This window comes from Colius striatus, chromosome Z (genome assembly GCF_028858725.1).
Source record: "Colius striatus isolate bColStr4 chromosome Z, bColStr4.1.hap1, whole genome shotgun sequence".
NCBI lineage: Eukaryota > Metazoa > Chordata > Aves > Coliiformes > Coliidae > Colius > Colius striatus.
The window spans coordinates 59,087,938-59,102,673 of record NC_084790.1 but is presented as its reverse complement, the minus strand read 5'-3'; the positions used below and the strand labels follow the sequence as shown (position 1 = coordinate 59,102,673).

The 14,736-nt window shown below is 42.5% G+C and overlaps 1 protein-coding gene across 6 annotated transcripts in view; it reads right to left on the bottom strand.

Annotated features, from left to right (window-relative positions):
* The window catches only part of CNTLN (centlein), a 267,553-nt gene that overhangs the window by 143,250 nt on the left and 109,567 nt on the right, over window positions 1-14,736 (bottom strand). For all 6 annotated transcript variants that reach the window (XM_062018635.1, XM_062018636.1, XM_062018632.1 and 3 more), the window contains 2 exons: window positions 1,622-1,756; window positions 854-1,033 (listed from right to left, as the gene is read on the bottom strand). In XM_062018635.1, coding sequence (XP_061874619.1) covers window positions 854-1,033; window positions 1,622-1,756 — 315 coding nt within the window. The remainder of the gene's footprint in view (window positions 1-853; window positions 1,034-1,621; window positions 1,757-14,736) is intronic.

Here is a 14,736-nt window from a genome sequence, read left to right as displayed (position 1 = left end):
ACAAAGGCAGAGTCCTGCATCTGGGAAGGGACAACCCCATGCACCAGGACAGGCTGGGGGTCGAATTGCTGAAGAGCAGCTCTGCAGAGAGAGACCTGGGAGTCCTGATTGATAATAAACTGAACATGAGCCAGCAATGTGCCCTCGTGGCCAAGAAGGCCAATGGCATTCTGGGATGCATCAAGAAGAGTGTGGCCAGCAGGTCAAGGGAGGTTCTGCTTCCACTCTACTCTGCCAAGGACTCATTTGGAGTCCTGTGTCCAGTTCTGGGCTCCTCAGCTCAAGAGGGACAGAGAACTTCTGGAGAGAGTCCAGCGCAGGGCCACCAAGATGATCAGGGGACTGGAACATCTTTCATATGAGGAAAGGCTGTGGGAACTGGGGCTGTTTAGTCTAGAGAAGAGACTGAGGAGAGAACAGAACGAGGCCCTCTGGAGGCTAGGTCACAATTCACTTGAAACTGCAGGTAAAGTTTTGAAGTGTTCTTCCAAAACAACAAATATAAAAATCTACTACAACCAAATTATAGGTAAGTAATTGACACACTGCAAAAAAAAGTGAATGATAATACTTTTAAGCTTTCATTATTTCATATGTATATTTTATCTTAAAATACAGTATCATTTATTTTTTAATGATTACATTTTAAGATCACTATTTGAAGTCAGATTCCTGCTTTGCAACATAAATTTTTAAAAAGCTGTGGGTCTTAAGTGAAGGAATGTAAATGAATGCAAGTCCCCACTGGTAGATTGGAATATATAGCTTGTTATTTTAAGAAAATAACTTGTAGTGCAAATGTCTGGAGAAGTTAATTCTGAAATAACATCCAGGAGTCCATTCCACTTTATACCTTTATCCTGGCATCACTGCCAGATTTTTCTGTTTTCCATTGTACCTCCCGCTTCCTCAGTTTCTCCAGGTCATTTAGCAGGTCAGCACAGCATGTATTTAATCCTTTATTTTCCTCCTCCAGGTTTTTTATAACCAGTCTGTTTTGCTCTTCCTTCTTCTGTGCACACTCCTCAGTGTCCTGTAGAACAGTACCACAAGGGCCGATAAACAAAAAAAGTGAGAACTAATCAGCAAATATAAACTGTGCAGTTTTACCCTCACAGCAGCTTCTTCTATATTTGATGGCCAAGGTCACCTGTGTACTTTTATTGGCCTCTTTCATGCAGGTGGAAGGGTCATATTTTTTAGCTGGATGACAGCTTTGATGAGTACACATTTGCAAAGAGCCCATTAATTGATCAAGCTGCCTTTGATGCTGTCCCCAGCTATTTTTGAGACCCACACAGACATATCCTCCCAGACCTCAGCTTTATCAATTAATAATGCCAGTCCCATCAGAATCTAATTACAAGAAACCACATCTTCACACTCCTACTTTCTTTGCTCCATTTCCATCATTAACTATTTATCTGAAAGTTATAAAGCTTAGATTCTTGGCTTTAAAGCATCTTCCTCAGAGCTGGTATGTGAGAAAATGGTAAGGTATAGTAAGGCCTAAGGCAATTTTTTCTCCAAGCCTGTCACCTTCCGTGCCACAAAGGCTGACATTGCTTAAAGAACTACTTCAAAGCTACAGTCTTATGAAGCTATGCACAAGTCAATATACCTTAAGTTCTTGGCTTTTATCTTTAAATTTCTGGTTCAAGTTACTGAATTCGTTCTTCAAATGGGCATTTTCCTCATCCACAGCAAATTTTCTTTGCATTAAGTTGTTTATCTCCTGCTGCTGTCCTGTGAGTCTCTATGAAAAAGCAATTGTAAAAGAACATGCATGGATTGGATTTTACATATGTACATTTTAGCCCTACAAAATTTAACCGTCTGATAGAGGTAGTTTTATAGTGTTATTTTCATTTAATTAGTACTTTAATTGTACTCCAAACTGCATTATTATATACACAGTAACATAAACAAGGAACCAAACATCTCTAAATAAAAAAGATTATAAATGCAGGATTGAATAGAAATTATTTAGTCAAGCTTAGACAAAGACAATTGCAGAAGTTATATTTGCACTTATAGACTAAGAATTCATTAAAATGCATTTTTACTTCACTTTTGACACAACAAAAATTAAGCCAAAAAAATAAGAGTCTAAAATTCTAAGAATTCATGAAGATAACAGGCAACTCTTAGGGACAAGCAACTCTTGAAGACTACAAGGATGTTGTGAGGTTTTGAAGGGAGAAAATTGAAAGGGCTAAAGGACAACTAAAACTTAAACTTGGCCACAGATATAAAAGATAATAGGAAGTGTTTCTATACGTATATTAGCAACCAAAGGAGAGCTAAGAAGAATCTCCATCCTTTAGTGGATGCAGGGGGAAACAGTAAAAAAAGATTAGAAAAAGGCTGAGGTACTTAATGATTTTTTTGCCTTAGTCTTCAATGGTGTGGTGGTTTAACCCTGACTGGGTGAGAGGTTAATTACTCTATCACTCCCCCTCTTCAACCGGACAACAGAGAAAGAAATACTTAAAGACCTCTCAAGTTGAGATAAGGACAGGGAGACTACTCAGCAATTACTGTCAGAAGCAAAAAAGACCTGACTTGCAAAGAAATGATTTATTAATAATCAATCAAAACAGAATAATGAGAATCAAAAACCAAATAACAAAACATTTCCCCTAAGCCTGTCCTTCTGAGTTTCTAACTCTTCCCCTCCAGTGGTGCAAGGCGACAGTGAATGGGAGTTACAGTCACTTCATCACAGATGGACTTTGCCACTGCTTCCTCCTAAGGGGAGGCCTCCTCACAGTTTCCACTGCTACAATGTGGGGTCCCTCCCACAGGGGACAGTTCTTCCGAAACTGCTCCAGCATGGATCTCATCTATAGGGGAAACAATCCTTTAGGAATGAATTGCTCCAATATGTGTCCCCCACAGGGTCACAAATCCTGACAGCAAACCTGGTCCAGCATGGGCTCCCCTCTCCACAGGTTCCAGGTGGGAACCAAGTTCCTGCTAGGAACTTCTGCAGTGTGGGCTTCCCATGGGGTCACAGCCTCCTTCAGGCATCCACCCACTCTGGTGAGGGGTCCTCCAGAGGCTGTGAGTGGATCTCTGCTCCACCATGGACCTCCATGGTGGCAGGGGCAGGACCTGCCGCACCATGGGCTGCACCACAGCTTGCAGGCTAACCTCTCCTCTATTGCCTGAGCACCTCTTCCCCCTGTCCATTGGCCTTTATTGGTGTCTGTTCTCACATTGTATTCCCTTCTGCTGCCCTGTTTAGCATTTGCAAAGTAACTTCTTCCCTTTCTCAAGTATGTTAATCACAGAGGTGTTACCTCCATTACTAATTGGCTCAGCCTTGGTCAGTGGTGAGTTCATCTCAGAGCTGACTGGCACTGGCCCTGACAGATACAGGGGAAGCTTCTAGAAGATTTTTTTTTTTAAAGAAGCCAACCATGTGGTCCCCACTAGGAAAAACCCTAGCCACACAAACTCACTACAAATGGTAAAACTAATTGTTCTCTGGATACCTGGTCCTCTGAGCAAGAAGACGGAGAAAGTGAAAAGAATGAAGCCCCCTCAGTCCAAGCGGAAATGGTGTGTGACCTGCTGCTCTATCTTGACTCACACAAGTCCATGGAACCAGATGGAATCCACCAAGGGTGCTGAGGGAGCTGGTGGAAGTGATGGCAGAGCCATTCTCCATCATCTGCTAGCAGCCCTGGCTGACTGGGGAGGTCCCAGCTGACTGGAAGGTGGCAAATGTAACACTCATCTACAAGAAAGGCTGGAAGGAGGATCCTGGGAACTAGAGGCCTGTCAGCCTGACTTTGGTGCCAGGAAAGTTTACAGAGCATCACTGTGAGGACAATCAAGAGTTCAAGCTTAGTCAATATGGGTTTATGAAGGCCAGGTCCTGCTTGACTGATCTGATCTCCAACTATGACGAAGTGACATGCTTAATGGGAAAGGCTGTGGACATGGTCTTCCCGGACTTTATTAAAGCCTTTGACACTGCCTTCCATGGCAATCACCTAGAGAAACCAGATGTATTGGGTGAAAACTGGATGGATGGCTGGGTGCAGATAGTGGTGGGGAATGGAAAATCCAGCTGGTGATCAGTCACCAGTGGTGTTTCCTAGGGCTCAGTATTGGTGCCTGTTCTTTTTAACATCTTTATCAATGGTCTAGATGAGAGGATCAGGTGCACCCTCAGTAAGTAAAGCTGGGCAGGAACACAGATAGGCTAGAGTGCACAAAGGCTCTTTAGAGGGACCTGGACAGGCTGGATCAGTGGGCTGAGATGATTGTATGAGGTTTAACAAGGCTCAGTAAAAGGTCCTACACTTGAGCCACAACAACCTCATAAAACACTACAGGTTTCAGGATGAGTGGCTGGAAAGCTGCCCAGAGGAAAAAGGCCTGGTGGCTGACAGCCACCATGAGCCAGCAGCGTGTCCTGGTGGCCAAGAAGGCCAATGGCATCCTGGCTTGTAACAGAAATAGTGTGACTAGTGGGACCAGGGAAGTGATTGTCCCCCTGTACTTAGCTCTGGTGAAACCGCATCTCAACTACTGTGTACAGTTCTGGGCCACTCATTACAAGAAGAACATTGAGGTGCTGGAGTGTGTTCAGAGACAAGCAACAAACCTGGCTAAGGGTCTGGTGAACAAGTCTAAGGAGGAATGTCTTAAGGACCTGGGGTTGTTTAGTTTGGAGAAAAGGACACTGAGAGGAGACCTGATCACTCTTTACAATTACCTGAAAGGAGGTGGTCTCTTCTCCCAAGTAACAAGTGATAAGACAAGAAGAAATGGGCTCAACCCACCAGGGGTGGTTGAATTGGATATTAGGCAAAACTTCACTCAAAGGATTGTTAAACACTGGCACAGGCTGCCCAGGGAGATGGAGTCACCACTTCTTGTGATATTTAAAATGGCAGTAAACAAAGCAGAGGCAAGGCTTGTTTATTCGTGGCTTTGCAGCAGACTGAGGTAATCCAGGGGTTCCTGGAGCATGGGGAGTGGAGGATAAGCAAAGAGAGCCGCCAGGAACAGGCAGCTCTCGTGAGGGGGATGGTCTTGCCGGGAGGCAGAGCTGCAGCAGGGGATTTAAATGTCCCCCAGGGAGAGGGAGCGACCAGGAGTGCGTTGAAAAGGGCCAACAAACAGGGAGTGACGTGGCACCCAGGAGTGGTGCGGCAGTTTGCACAGGCAGGGCGAGCAGGGAGGACGGGTAGGGAACAACCCCATGGCCCATTTAGAGAAGCAGAAGTCAGAGAAGTGCCCCAGCTTCAGCTTCAGCCTAGCGAAATGGTGAGCACTCACCTAAAGACAAAAGCCAAGGCTCAGGTGGACAAAACCCAGGTGAAGGTCAATGTATTCACCCAGACATAGCTGGTTAGCAGAGAAGCTTCAGTCCAGGTGGAGTGCAGGGAGAGTTTAGACTGCTTAGGGACCTATGCCTCTGAGGCAAAAATGTGTCATAGGTGCCCTCAAGTTCAGGAACTGCAGCGCCTGGTGAAAGAGCTGCAGGAAACTGTGAGTAGGCTCTCTAGTATTAGAGAGGGGAAGAACTGGAGAAAGATGGAGGTTTCTGCAATCAGATGCAAGCCTCCAATTAATCCAATAAGTCATGGACCCTGGTTACAAAAAAAAGAAAGGCAAAGGCTCGTCTTCAAAGCCCTCCTTCCAGAGTGCCCACTACAAATAAGTATGAGGCACTGGCGACAAGGGACTTTGACAAGCAAGCTCGAAAAGGGGAAAAGCCACTAAACAATCCACCAGCTGCTCCACCTGCAGTAGGTAAAGAACATTGCAGGAAGAGGCGACGGGTGCTTGTTGTGCATGACTCGCTGCTAAGGGGCACTAAGAGAACCATCGGTGGAGAAGGTAGGGAGTCAAGAGAGGTGTGCTGCATGCCTGGGGCCAAGATCAGGAATGTGGCTGGGTGCCACGGCTCATCAGGGATGTAGGCTACTACCCCCTACTTGTGTTCCATGTAGGCATGAATGATGTCATGAGGCATGACATCTCCAGGATTCAGATGGATTTTAAATCCTTGGGGGAGCAGGTAACAGGTAGAGGGGCTCAGGTTATTTTCTCCTCTGTCCTGTTCACTGGTGATAAAGGAGGAGATTGTAATGGAAAAATCAGCCAAGTGAACTCCTGGCTGAGAGGCTGGTGCTGACAGGAAGGCTTTGGGTACTTTGACAATGGATCCTTCCTTGGGGACTACAGCTTGATAGGACAGGATGGGATTGATCTCTCCCGTAAGGGCACTGGATTATTTAGGAGTAGACTAGCAAATTTATTAAAGAGGTCTTTAAAGTAAGGGACTTGGGGAGTGGGGGAAGAAGCAAAATAGAACAAGCTGTCCACTCTAGCTGGGAAACAGGGCAGGACAGGGAACGCAATGACAAGTGCCCTTCATCTGCACACTGGGCTGAGATACGGAAGGCTGACCACCCTGAGGAAGAGCCAAACCGGGGAGGAAGCTCCTGCACCCGCCCAGGGGAACCTGTGTGTATGAGTAAGCCCCTGCGTTTCCTCTACACCAATGCACGCAGCCTGGGGAATAAGCAGGAGGAACTGGAGATGTGGGTGCAGATGCGGGGCTACGACCTCATTGCGGTCACAGAGACATGGTGGGACAGCTGCCATGGCTGGAGCACAGCCATGGAGGGTTATGTATTGTTCAGGACAGACAGACTGACAAGGTGTGGAGGTGGAGTTGCTCTCTATGTGAGAGAGCAATTAATGTGTACTGAACTGTGCCTGGGTGGGGATGAGGAGCGGGTAGAGTGCTTATGGGTAAAAATTAATGGCCAGGGCAAGGCAGGTGATATTGTTGTAGGAGTTTGCTACAGGCCACCTGATCGGGAGGAAGAAGTGGATAAGGCCTTCTACAAACAGCTGAGAGGTGCCCCGTGATCACAGTCCCTGGTCCTCATGGGGGACTTCAACCACCCTGATATTTGCTGGGACAGCCACACAGCCAAGCACACGCAGTCCAGGAGGTTCCTACAGATTGTTGATGATGACTTCATGTCGCAGGTGATCGAGGAACCAACAAGGAGGGGTGTGCTGCTGGACCTGGTACTGACAAATAGAGAGGGCCTGGTTGGGGATGTGAAGGTTGGAGGCAATCTCGGCTGCAGTGACCATGAGATGGTAGAGTTCAAGATCCTGTGTGGAAGGGGCAGAACACAAAGCAGGACCGTGACCCTGGATTTCAGGCGAGACGACTTTGGCCTCTTCAAAGATCTACTTGGACGGATCTCATGGGATATCATTCTAGATGGTAGAAGTGCCAATGAGAGCTGGTCAGTCTTCAAGCACCATTTCCTCCAAGCCCAGGATCAGTGTGTCCGAGTGCACACGAAAGGAGGAAAAGGAGGTAGGAGGCCTCCATGGATGAGCAAGGATCTGCTGGGACAACTCAGGCAGAAAGCAGCCATCTAGGAGAGGTGGAAACAGGGGCTGGCTTCTTGGGAAGAGTATAGGAACATTGCCAGGGCATGCAGGGGTACAATTAGGAAGGCTAGAGCCCTTCTAGAATTAAATTTAGCCAGGGATGTTAAGGACAGTAATAAGGCACTTTTCAAGTACATCAGCAGCAGAAGGATGACGAGGGGGAATGTGAGCCCGCTGCTAAACGCTGAGGGTGCCCTGGTGTCTGAGGATGCAGAGAAGGCTGAAGTACTGAATGCCTTCTTTGTTTCAATCTTTACGGCTGAGACTGACCCTCCTGAAGGTCCAGCAAGGGTAACATGATGGCCAGGACAGCAGAGGCTTTGCCCTGAGTGGAAGAGGAACAGGTTAAAGACTTGTTGGCCAAACGTAAGGCTCATAAGTCAATGGGTCCTGATGGGATGCATCCTAGGGTGCTGAGGGAACTGGCTGATGTGGTTGCCAAGCCTCTCTCCATCATTTTTAAACAATCATGGAGGACAGGTAAAGTGCCTGAGGACTGCAGAAAGGCCAATGTCACGCCAGTCTTCAAAGAGGGCAGGAAGGATGACCCAGGAAACTACAGGCTGGTCAGCATCACCTCCATCCCTGGAAAAGTGATGGAACAAATCATCCTGAATGTTATCACTTAACATATGAAGGAAAAGATGGTTATCAGGGGGAGTCAACATGGCTTCACCAAGGGTAAATCCTGTTTGACTAAACTGATATCCTTCTATGAGTGCATAACCAGCTGGCTAGATGAGGGAAGAGCAGCGGATCTACCTTGACTTCATCAAGGCTTTGGACATTGTCTCCCATAACATCCTCATCAGAAAGCTCAGGCAGTGTGGCTTGGATGAGTGGACAGTGAGGTGGATCGAGAGCTGGCTGAATGACAGAGCCGAGAGGGTGGTGATCAATGGCACAGAGTCGAGTTGGATGCCTGTGGCCAGTGCAGTTCCACAGGGATCAATTCCATGTCCAGCCTTGTTCAACATTTTCATCAACGACCTGGATGAGGGGACAGAGTGTATCCTCACTCAGCAAGTTGGCTGATGACACCGAACTGGTAGGACTGGCTGATTCCCCAGAAGGCTGTGCTGCCATTCAGTGGGATCTCAACTGGCTTGAGAGTTGAGCAGAGAGGAACCTCCTGAGGTTTAACAAGGACAAGTGCAGAGTCCTGCATCTGGGAAGGAATATCCCCGTGCACCAGTACAGGCTGGGGGTTGAACTGCTGAAGAGCAGCTCTGCAGAGAGAGACCTGGGAGTCCTGATTGATAATAAACTAAATATGAGCCAGCAATGTGCCCTCGTGGCCAAGAAGGCCAATGGCATCCTGGGATGCATCAAGAAGAGTGTGGCCAGCAGGTCGAGGGAGGTTCTTCTCCCTCTCTACTCTGCCCTCGTGAGGCCTCATCTGGAGACCTGTGTCCAGTTCTGGGCTCCTCAGCTCAAGAGGGACAGGGAACTGCTGAAGAGAGTCCAGCACAGAGCCACCAAGATGATCAAGGGTGTAGAACATCTTTCTTATGAGGAAAGACTGCAGGAACTGGGGCTGTTTAGTCTGGAGAAGAGGAGACTGAGGGGAGAACCTATTAACATTTACAAATACCTAAGTGATGGATGTCAGAAGGTTGGGACATCCCTTTTTTCTATAGTAGATAGTAACAGGACAAGGGGTAATGGGATGAAGCTGGAACACAAAAAGTTCCACTTAAACATAAGATAAAACTATTTCACCATGAGGGTGATGGAGCACAGGCTGCCCAGAGGGGTTGTGGAGTCTCCTTCCTTGTAGGTCTTCAAGACCCACCTGGGCATGTTCCTATGTGACCTGTTCTAGGTGAACCTGCTTCTGTAGGGCTGTTGGACTAGATGATCTCTAAAGGTCCCTTCCAATCCCTACCATTCTATGATTCTATGATTTAAAAGACACGTAGATGTGATGCCGAGGGACTTGGTTTTGTGATAGGCCAGACAGTCTGAGGTTAGTGACTGGACTTAATGCTCCTAAAGTTCTCTTCCAAAGGAAACAATTCTATGATTCTATAATGAGAAACTACTACCAAGTGAGGCAACCAAAACGATTATGATATAAAAGGGATGTAAAAAAGTAATAAATTCTAACTGAACTTGCAGCTCAAGGAAAGTAATGCAACTCTGTTCAATAGTTTGGTGTGGCCACGCATAGTAAAGTTTCACTACCATCAAAACAAACAACGTCAACTTTGTGTTAATACTTTCATTCTATTCTTGTGACATTTGTATTAAAACACATGCACTCTTAAATGCCTCTCAGAATTCCACATTTTTCTTCAGAAGTCTGCTTTAATTCCATGTAGTGTTTTGTCTTTTCCCTTCCTAAATCTGAACATTCATCTGAAACATTTTCCTAGCAGTAACACTGTAACTGTAATAACAAATAGACTGAACTGTTACCTCAGGACAAAAATGCAACTGTTTTGCTTTTAACATATAAGCTAAATTAAATGTGTTCAGAAACATAAGAAAATTATCAACAAGAGGATATACCTTTACATTATTCTACAACATGATGACATTAAAGGTCTTTTTGGATCAAAACAATTCTGTGATTACACTGCTGATAACATACATAAGGGTTTTGAACATCTGAATGGTTAAATCTTTTACACATGTATTTCAGATTTGAAAAATAAATGAAAAGGTGCTGAGAAAAAACACGTAAAATAATACCTTTCAACCAGCATGTAACGATTAAGGCAAAAAGGGGAACCTATGTCACCACTGAACTCCAAGTAACTTCAAGGGGTAAGCAGGGCTTGCTCCACAGATGGAACGGCGTCAGTGTCTTGGCATCCAGAGCCCTCACACTACACAAGGAAACTGGTCACACAGCAACAACCACAGAAAGATGCAGCAATTTTTAGAGTATGAATACCACCTAAAGTACCATGTTCTCCTCAAGATATGCACACTCTTTTCCCTATTCTGCAAAAACAAATATGGAGAAGAAAATACATATTCTCTGCCCATTCTGTTGCACTATGTTCTAACATTTGACAACTAGCTTGACAGCCAATAAAACTGCATTTTTCATTATTTCTGCAGCTAAATCATATAAAATGCACTAATTTCACATATTTGATTATAAAACTATGGTAGGCAGAAATTTTATTTCTTAATTATGAATTATCACTAGTGAGCTAGTGCAGCAGTACGATTGTAACTTTTTCTAGCTTACTTTGAATGTCTGCCTCTCTTCTGCAGGCCTCTTCACTTTTCCTACACATCACATTCCCACTTTCCTTGCAAGTATTTTTATTATTCTACTTCTTCTCCTATCACCAACTTCAAGTGTTTTCTATATATTATCCTTCCCTATTTAGTATTTTTTTAGCCCTTTGACCCACTACATTTCTAACCATAGAGTTACAAATACTGTTACGAATATAGTAGCATTACTTATCAAATAATAATAATTAAAAAAACAACTTATGCCACACTACATAGCAGAAAACATGTCCAAGCAAGTACAAACTCTGCACTGGTTCAGCATTTGAGAAAGGTAATGCAGCACAGCTAACTTGTGCAACACAGCTAACTCATGTAGCAAATACTGAAAACAACCAACCATGAACACATAATGTTTAGTAAATAGTGTAGGGAGGTAATATATTTTTTCCCCTAAGCTAAAAAACTCCATTTAAGAAAAAAAAATTGTTACACCTCATACTCAGTAGCAGCCACAGTAGAATTCCAAGAATATATGAAACTGTGTATTTTCCAACAGTAGTTGCTAAACATGTGGAGAAGAAACTGAATGTGAATTGAAGAGAATGGAAAAAAGAGAATAAAGATTGACAGAAAAATGAAAGTAAAATACAGAAACCTCATATTCTCATATCTCAGATTTTTGCCTCAGATGTCATTAATTCCAACCAAGCAGACAGGAAAAAAAAAAAAAAGACTGATTCTATAGCAATGGCACTTTGAACAGACTCTCGTCAAAGTCTGCCTAAGAATATAGGTTCATCATGATTCTTCCATTTCCTCCAAAGCAAAACTACATCTGAATTTCATATTCAGAAATTTATATGTAATTTTTCTCAGCAAGATAACACAGTCTAGTTTGTTATCAGCAGACACTAAGGAAAGGATAATGAAATTAAGAAACCTTCTCCAAACTAAGGATTTCTCTCATTCACATTTTGAACTTAACAGACACCAGGCTCAATTTTCATGTTCAAAAAGCAAAATATTTCCTTCAGGTATATTATTACATGAAGAAAATGTTGCTGGCAGAGAAGATTTAGTTATATCTTTAAAAAGGTATGAATCCACATTACTATGAAAAGCATCTTGCCTCCCTCCCACTCTCCAGGTCCTTATAGAATTTGAGTAAGCAGCTCCTTTGAGTCTTCCTTCCAGCTCGTTACTACTTCTTCAATATTTATCAAGACAAAGTCTATATTTGAAGAACTCTCTTAGAAATTCTGCCTATCTTAAGGAGTCTATTGTCTCTAATACAGAGTTAAAAATTCACAAATACAAGCTCTCACAAAATCTCACAGTGACTCTTTAAGGCATTTGAGTGCATAAGCTACATAATGTAACTACTTAGTTTCAATTACACAGTGTGTGGAAACTGGCAAGCATATGTATATTTGTGAAGTGAAATCAAAGAACTTTGGGTCTTGTTTGGAATGGGATGTTTTGCAGCAATTTGAAGGATGAATGGAGACATCAGTGCAACTAGCTATTTCAAATGTTTGTTCTATATTGCTGAAATGAAACTTTAAACTCAAATAAGCTAGTTACTTAGCATACTTTGTAGGATAATCAGGCAGATTAACCTGAATCACTTGCATACTAGTTACTTATCCCCACAACAGATCCACTTAAGACTGTAAATCAATCAAAAGACAAATATGCCACATCAATCACCAAGCAGCAAACTCACCTGAGTAGTCTACAAAATCATCCAGTGCAGCAGAAGTGGAATGTTACTTAGGTAAGCTATATGTGAATGGGAAAAAAATCCTGTTGTGTTCCAAAGCATTTTTCTTGGGTACCACTTTGTGTGCTCTTATCTTTTTCCTCTAAATGAATTGAACTTTTATTCTACTATCTGCTCATTTCACATGTTTATAAAGAAGGGAAAAAAACCAGGAGTATTACCCAGGAGCCATGACTGGGTAGAAATAAGGGTCATACAGAAGAATTTCTGAGATATAGATAATTAAGTAAATTATCACCTGTTTTTGCCTGTGCAGTTGTTTTTGCACTATGCTTCTTCAACCTATGAATTACCTTGTATAAAGGGAGGAAGAGAGGGAAGATTGATTTCTTACAGCAGAGAACAGAGCATTCCTGAAAAGCTACCCTGCTCTGGTAGACAAGGCAGAAAAAAACCATACCTGATGAACATTTGGGGAAACCTCTCACATAAGGTTATTTTGACAGACTTCACCAGACAAAAACACTCATCAGGAACTCATCTATTCCCACAGTATCTACTGGTTTTGTTTAGATACCATAAAAGACAGCCTAACGCTACACAAGAACAATCTCAGCTTACATCTTGCACCAATTGCAGTTATGCTTGTTTGAAAACAACAGGACAAAATCAATGTTCAATAGGCTTTTGACAGCTTGGTGCTCAAGAATTATTTAAAAAAAAAAGGTCATATAACTAAGATAACTAGAGTACACTTCCAACGATTTTCCATACACAAAATTCCAAATACATGAAAGAAAACTGTATTCTAGAAGTGAACTTGCTCTAATGAAAATCAAAGGAATCTGATTTCACCCTTTCTTTGGCTGGGAAAAATCAAAGGCTATCCCTGGTATACTGCTGGAGCCTAGAATGCTCCAGGCAACAATATGTACAAGAAACACTGAGACCTGGTGGAGCAGGTCTTTTGATGTTTAAGAGGACTGTCAATCCAGAATTCATTTTTACACTTTCCCATGGCATTTCTTTAGTTCCAACACAATACTTTTTTTTTTTTCTTCCCCAATAATGTTGTTTTCTGGCAAAATCTATTTTTTTAATATATAACCATATCAATCTGCACAGGAAGCAAAATCACAAATTGAAACCAAGGAAATGAGCTACAAAAACTACAGATCACAACTGAAGAGGGACAATAGTCTTTTTTTGTCTTAGCTCTGAACACCTCAGAGTCTTTCCATGGCAGTAGGATAACTGTAAATATTACATGTGACTAGCTAGACAAAAAGTTTTTTTAAACTTCATATTTATCCAGTGTGAATTTACATAGTATGCTACTGTATGGAGATAGTGAAAGTGGCAATAAAAATTTAACTCTTTTAATGCTAGGAGTTTGCTTCCAAACAAATTATGATAGGAGTTAGGATAACACTATCAGTAGTTATGGACTCTCCAGTGTTGCAGATATCATCGCTGAACTTCCACTCTTCAGTGAAAGACTTCTTAATCTGCTAAATAAAGAGCATGCAGAAAAGAGGATGTAATAGCTGTAAATCTACTACTGCATTAAATGTTCTCCAGTTTTTTTTACATTTTTAGTAAGGAGGGGTAAAAATCAAAAAGTCATAGAAATTTGATCAGAATGTGTTACTGAATCAGCATTGTGTACCTCCCTCTACACAGATACATAAAAACTAGATAAGAGCAGGTTTTATTTCATGTCAAGAAGTTAACTCAATTACTTACTGCTATTTGATAAAAATACCCAGATTCAGAAATGCAATGACATACCTTGTTTCTATCATTAGTTCTTGGAATACTTCATGAAAAAGCTCAAGTCTTTGCACCACATTAACAGTGTCCATCTACGACAGCAACAACAGGGCATGCATACAATTTGCACTACCAAATAAACAATATGTTCTGTGCTTTCTTAATTACATTCTTTATCAGAAGCTTTTATTGTGCAGTTGTACACTTCTAATATATACCACATTAAAAAAACAACAACAAAACAACCGGATCTGATGAAAAATTGAAGTATTTTCCCCCAAGCAGTGTTTTTTAATGAAAAACCTAGCATCTTAAGCAGAAACAAAAGTAATTTATTAATGAAATTACAACTTAAATGTTAAAACAATATTCTTTTACACTCTTTTCTTCAAAATTTCTACTTCAAAATTTACATATTTATTCTCTCCCTTTCATCATCTCTTTTTCCCCACCCAGTAGCCAAAGCTGACTTGCCACACTCCTTTTTCTCCTTTTTTCCAACTTTCTCTCCTTTTTTCCAACTTCCCTTTTCTTTCTAGCAGGAAGTGAACAATAAGTAGCAGCACTAAAAATGTGCTAGGAACATTTCATAGCTT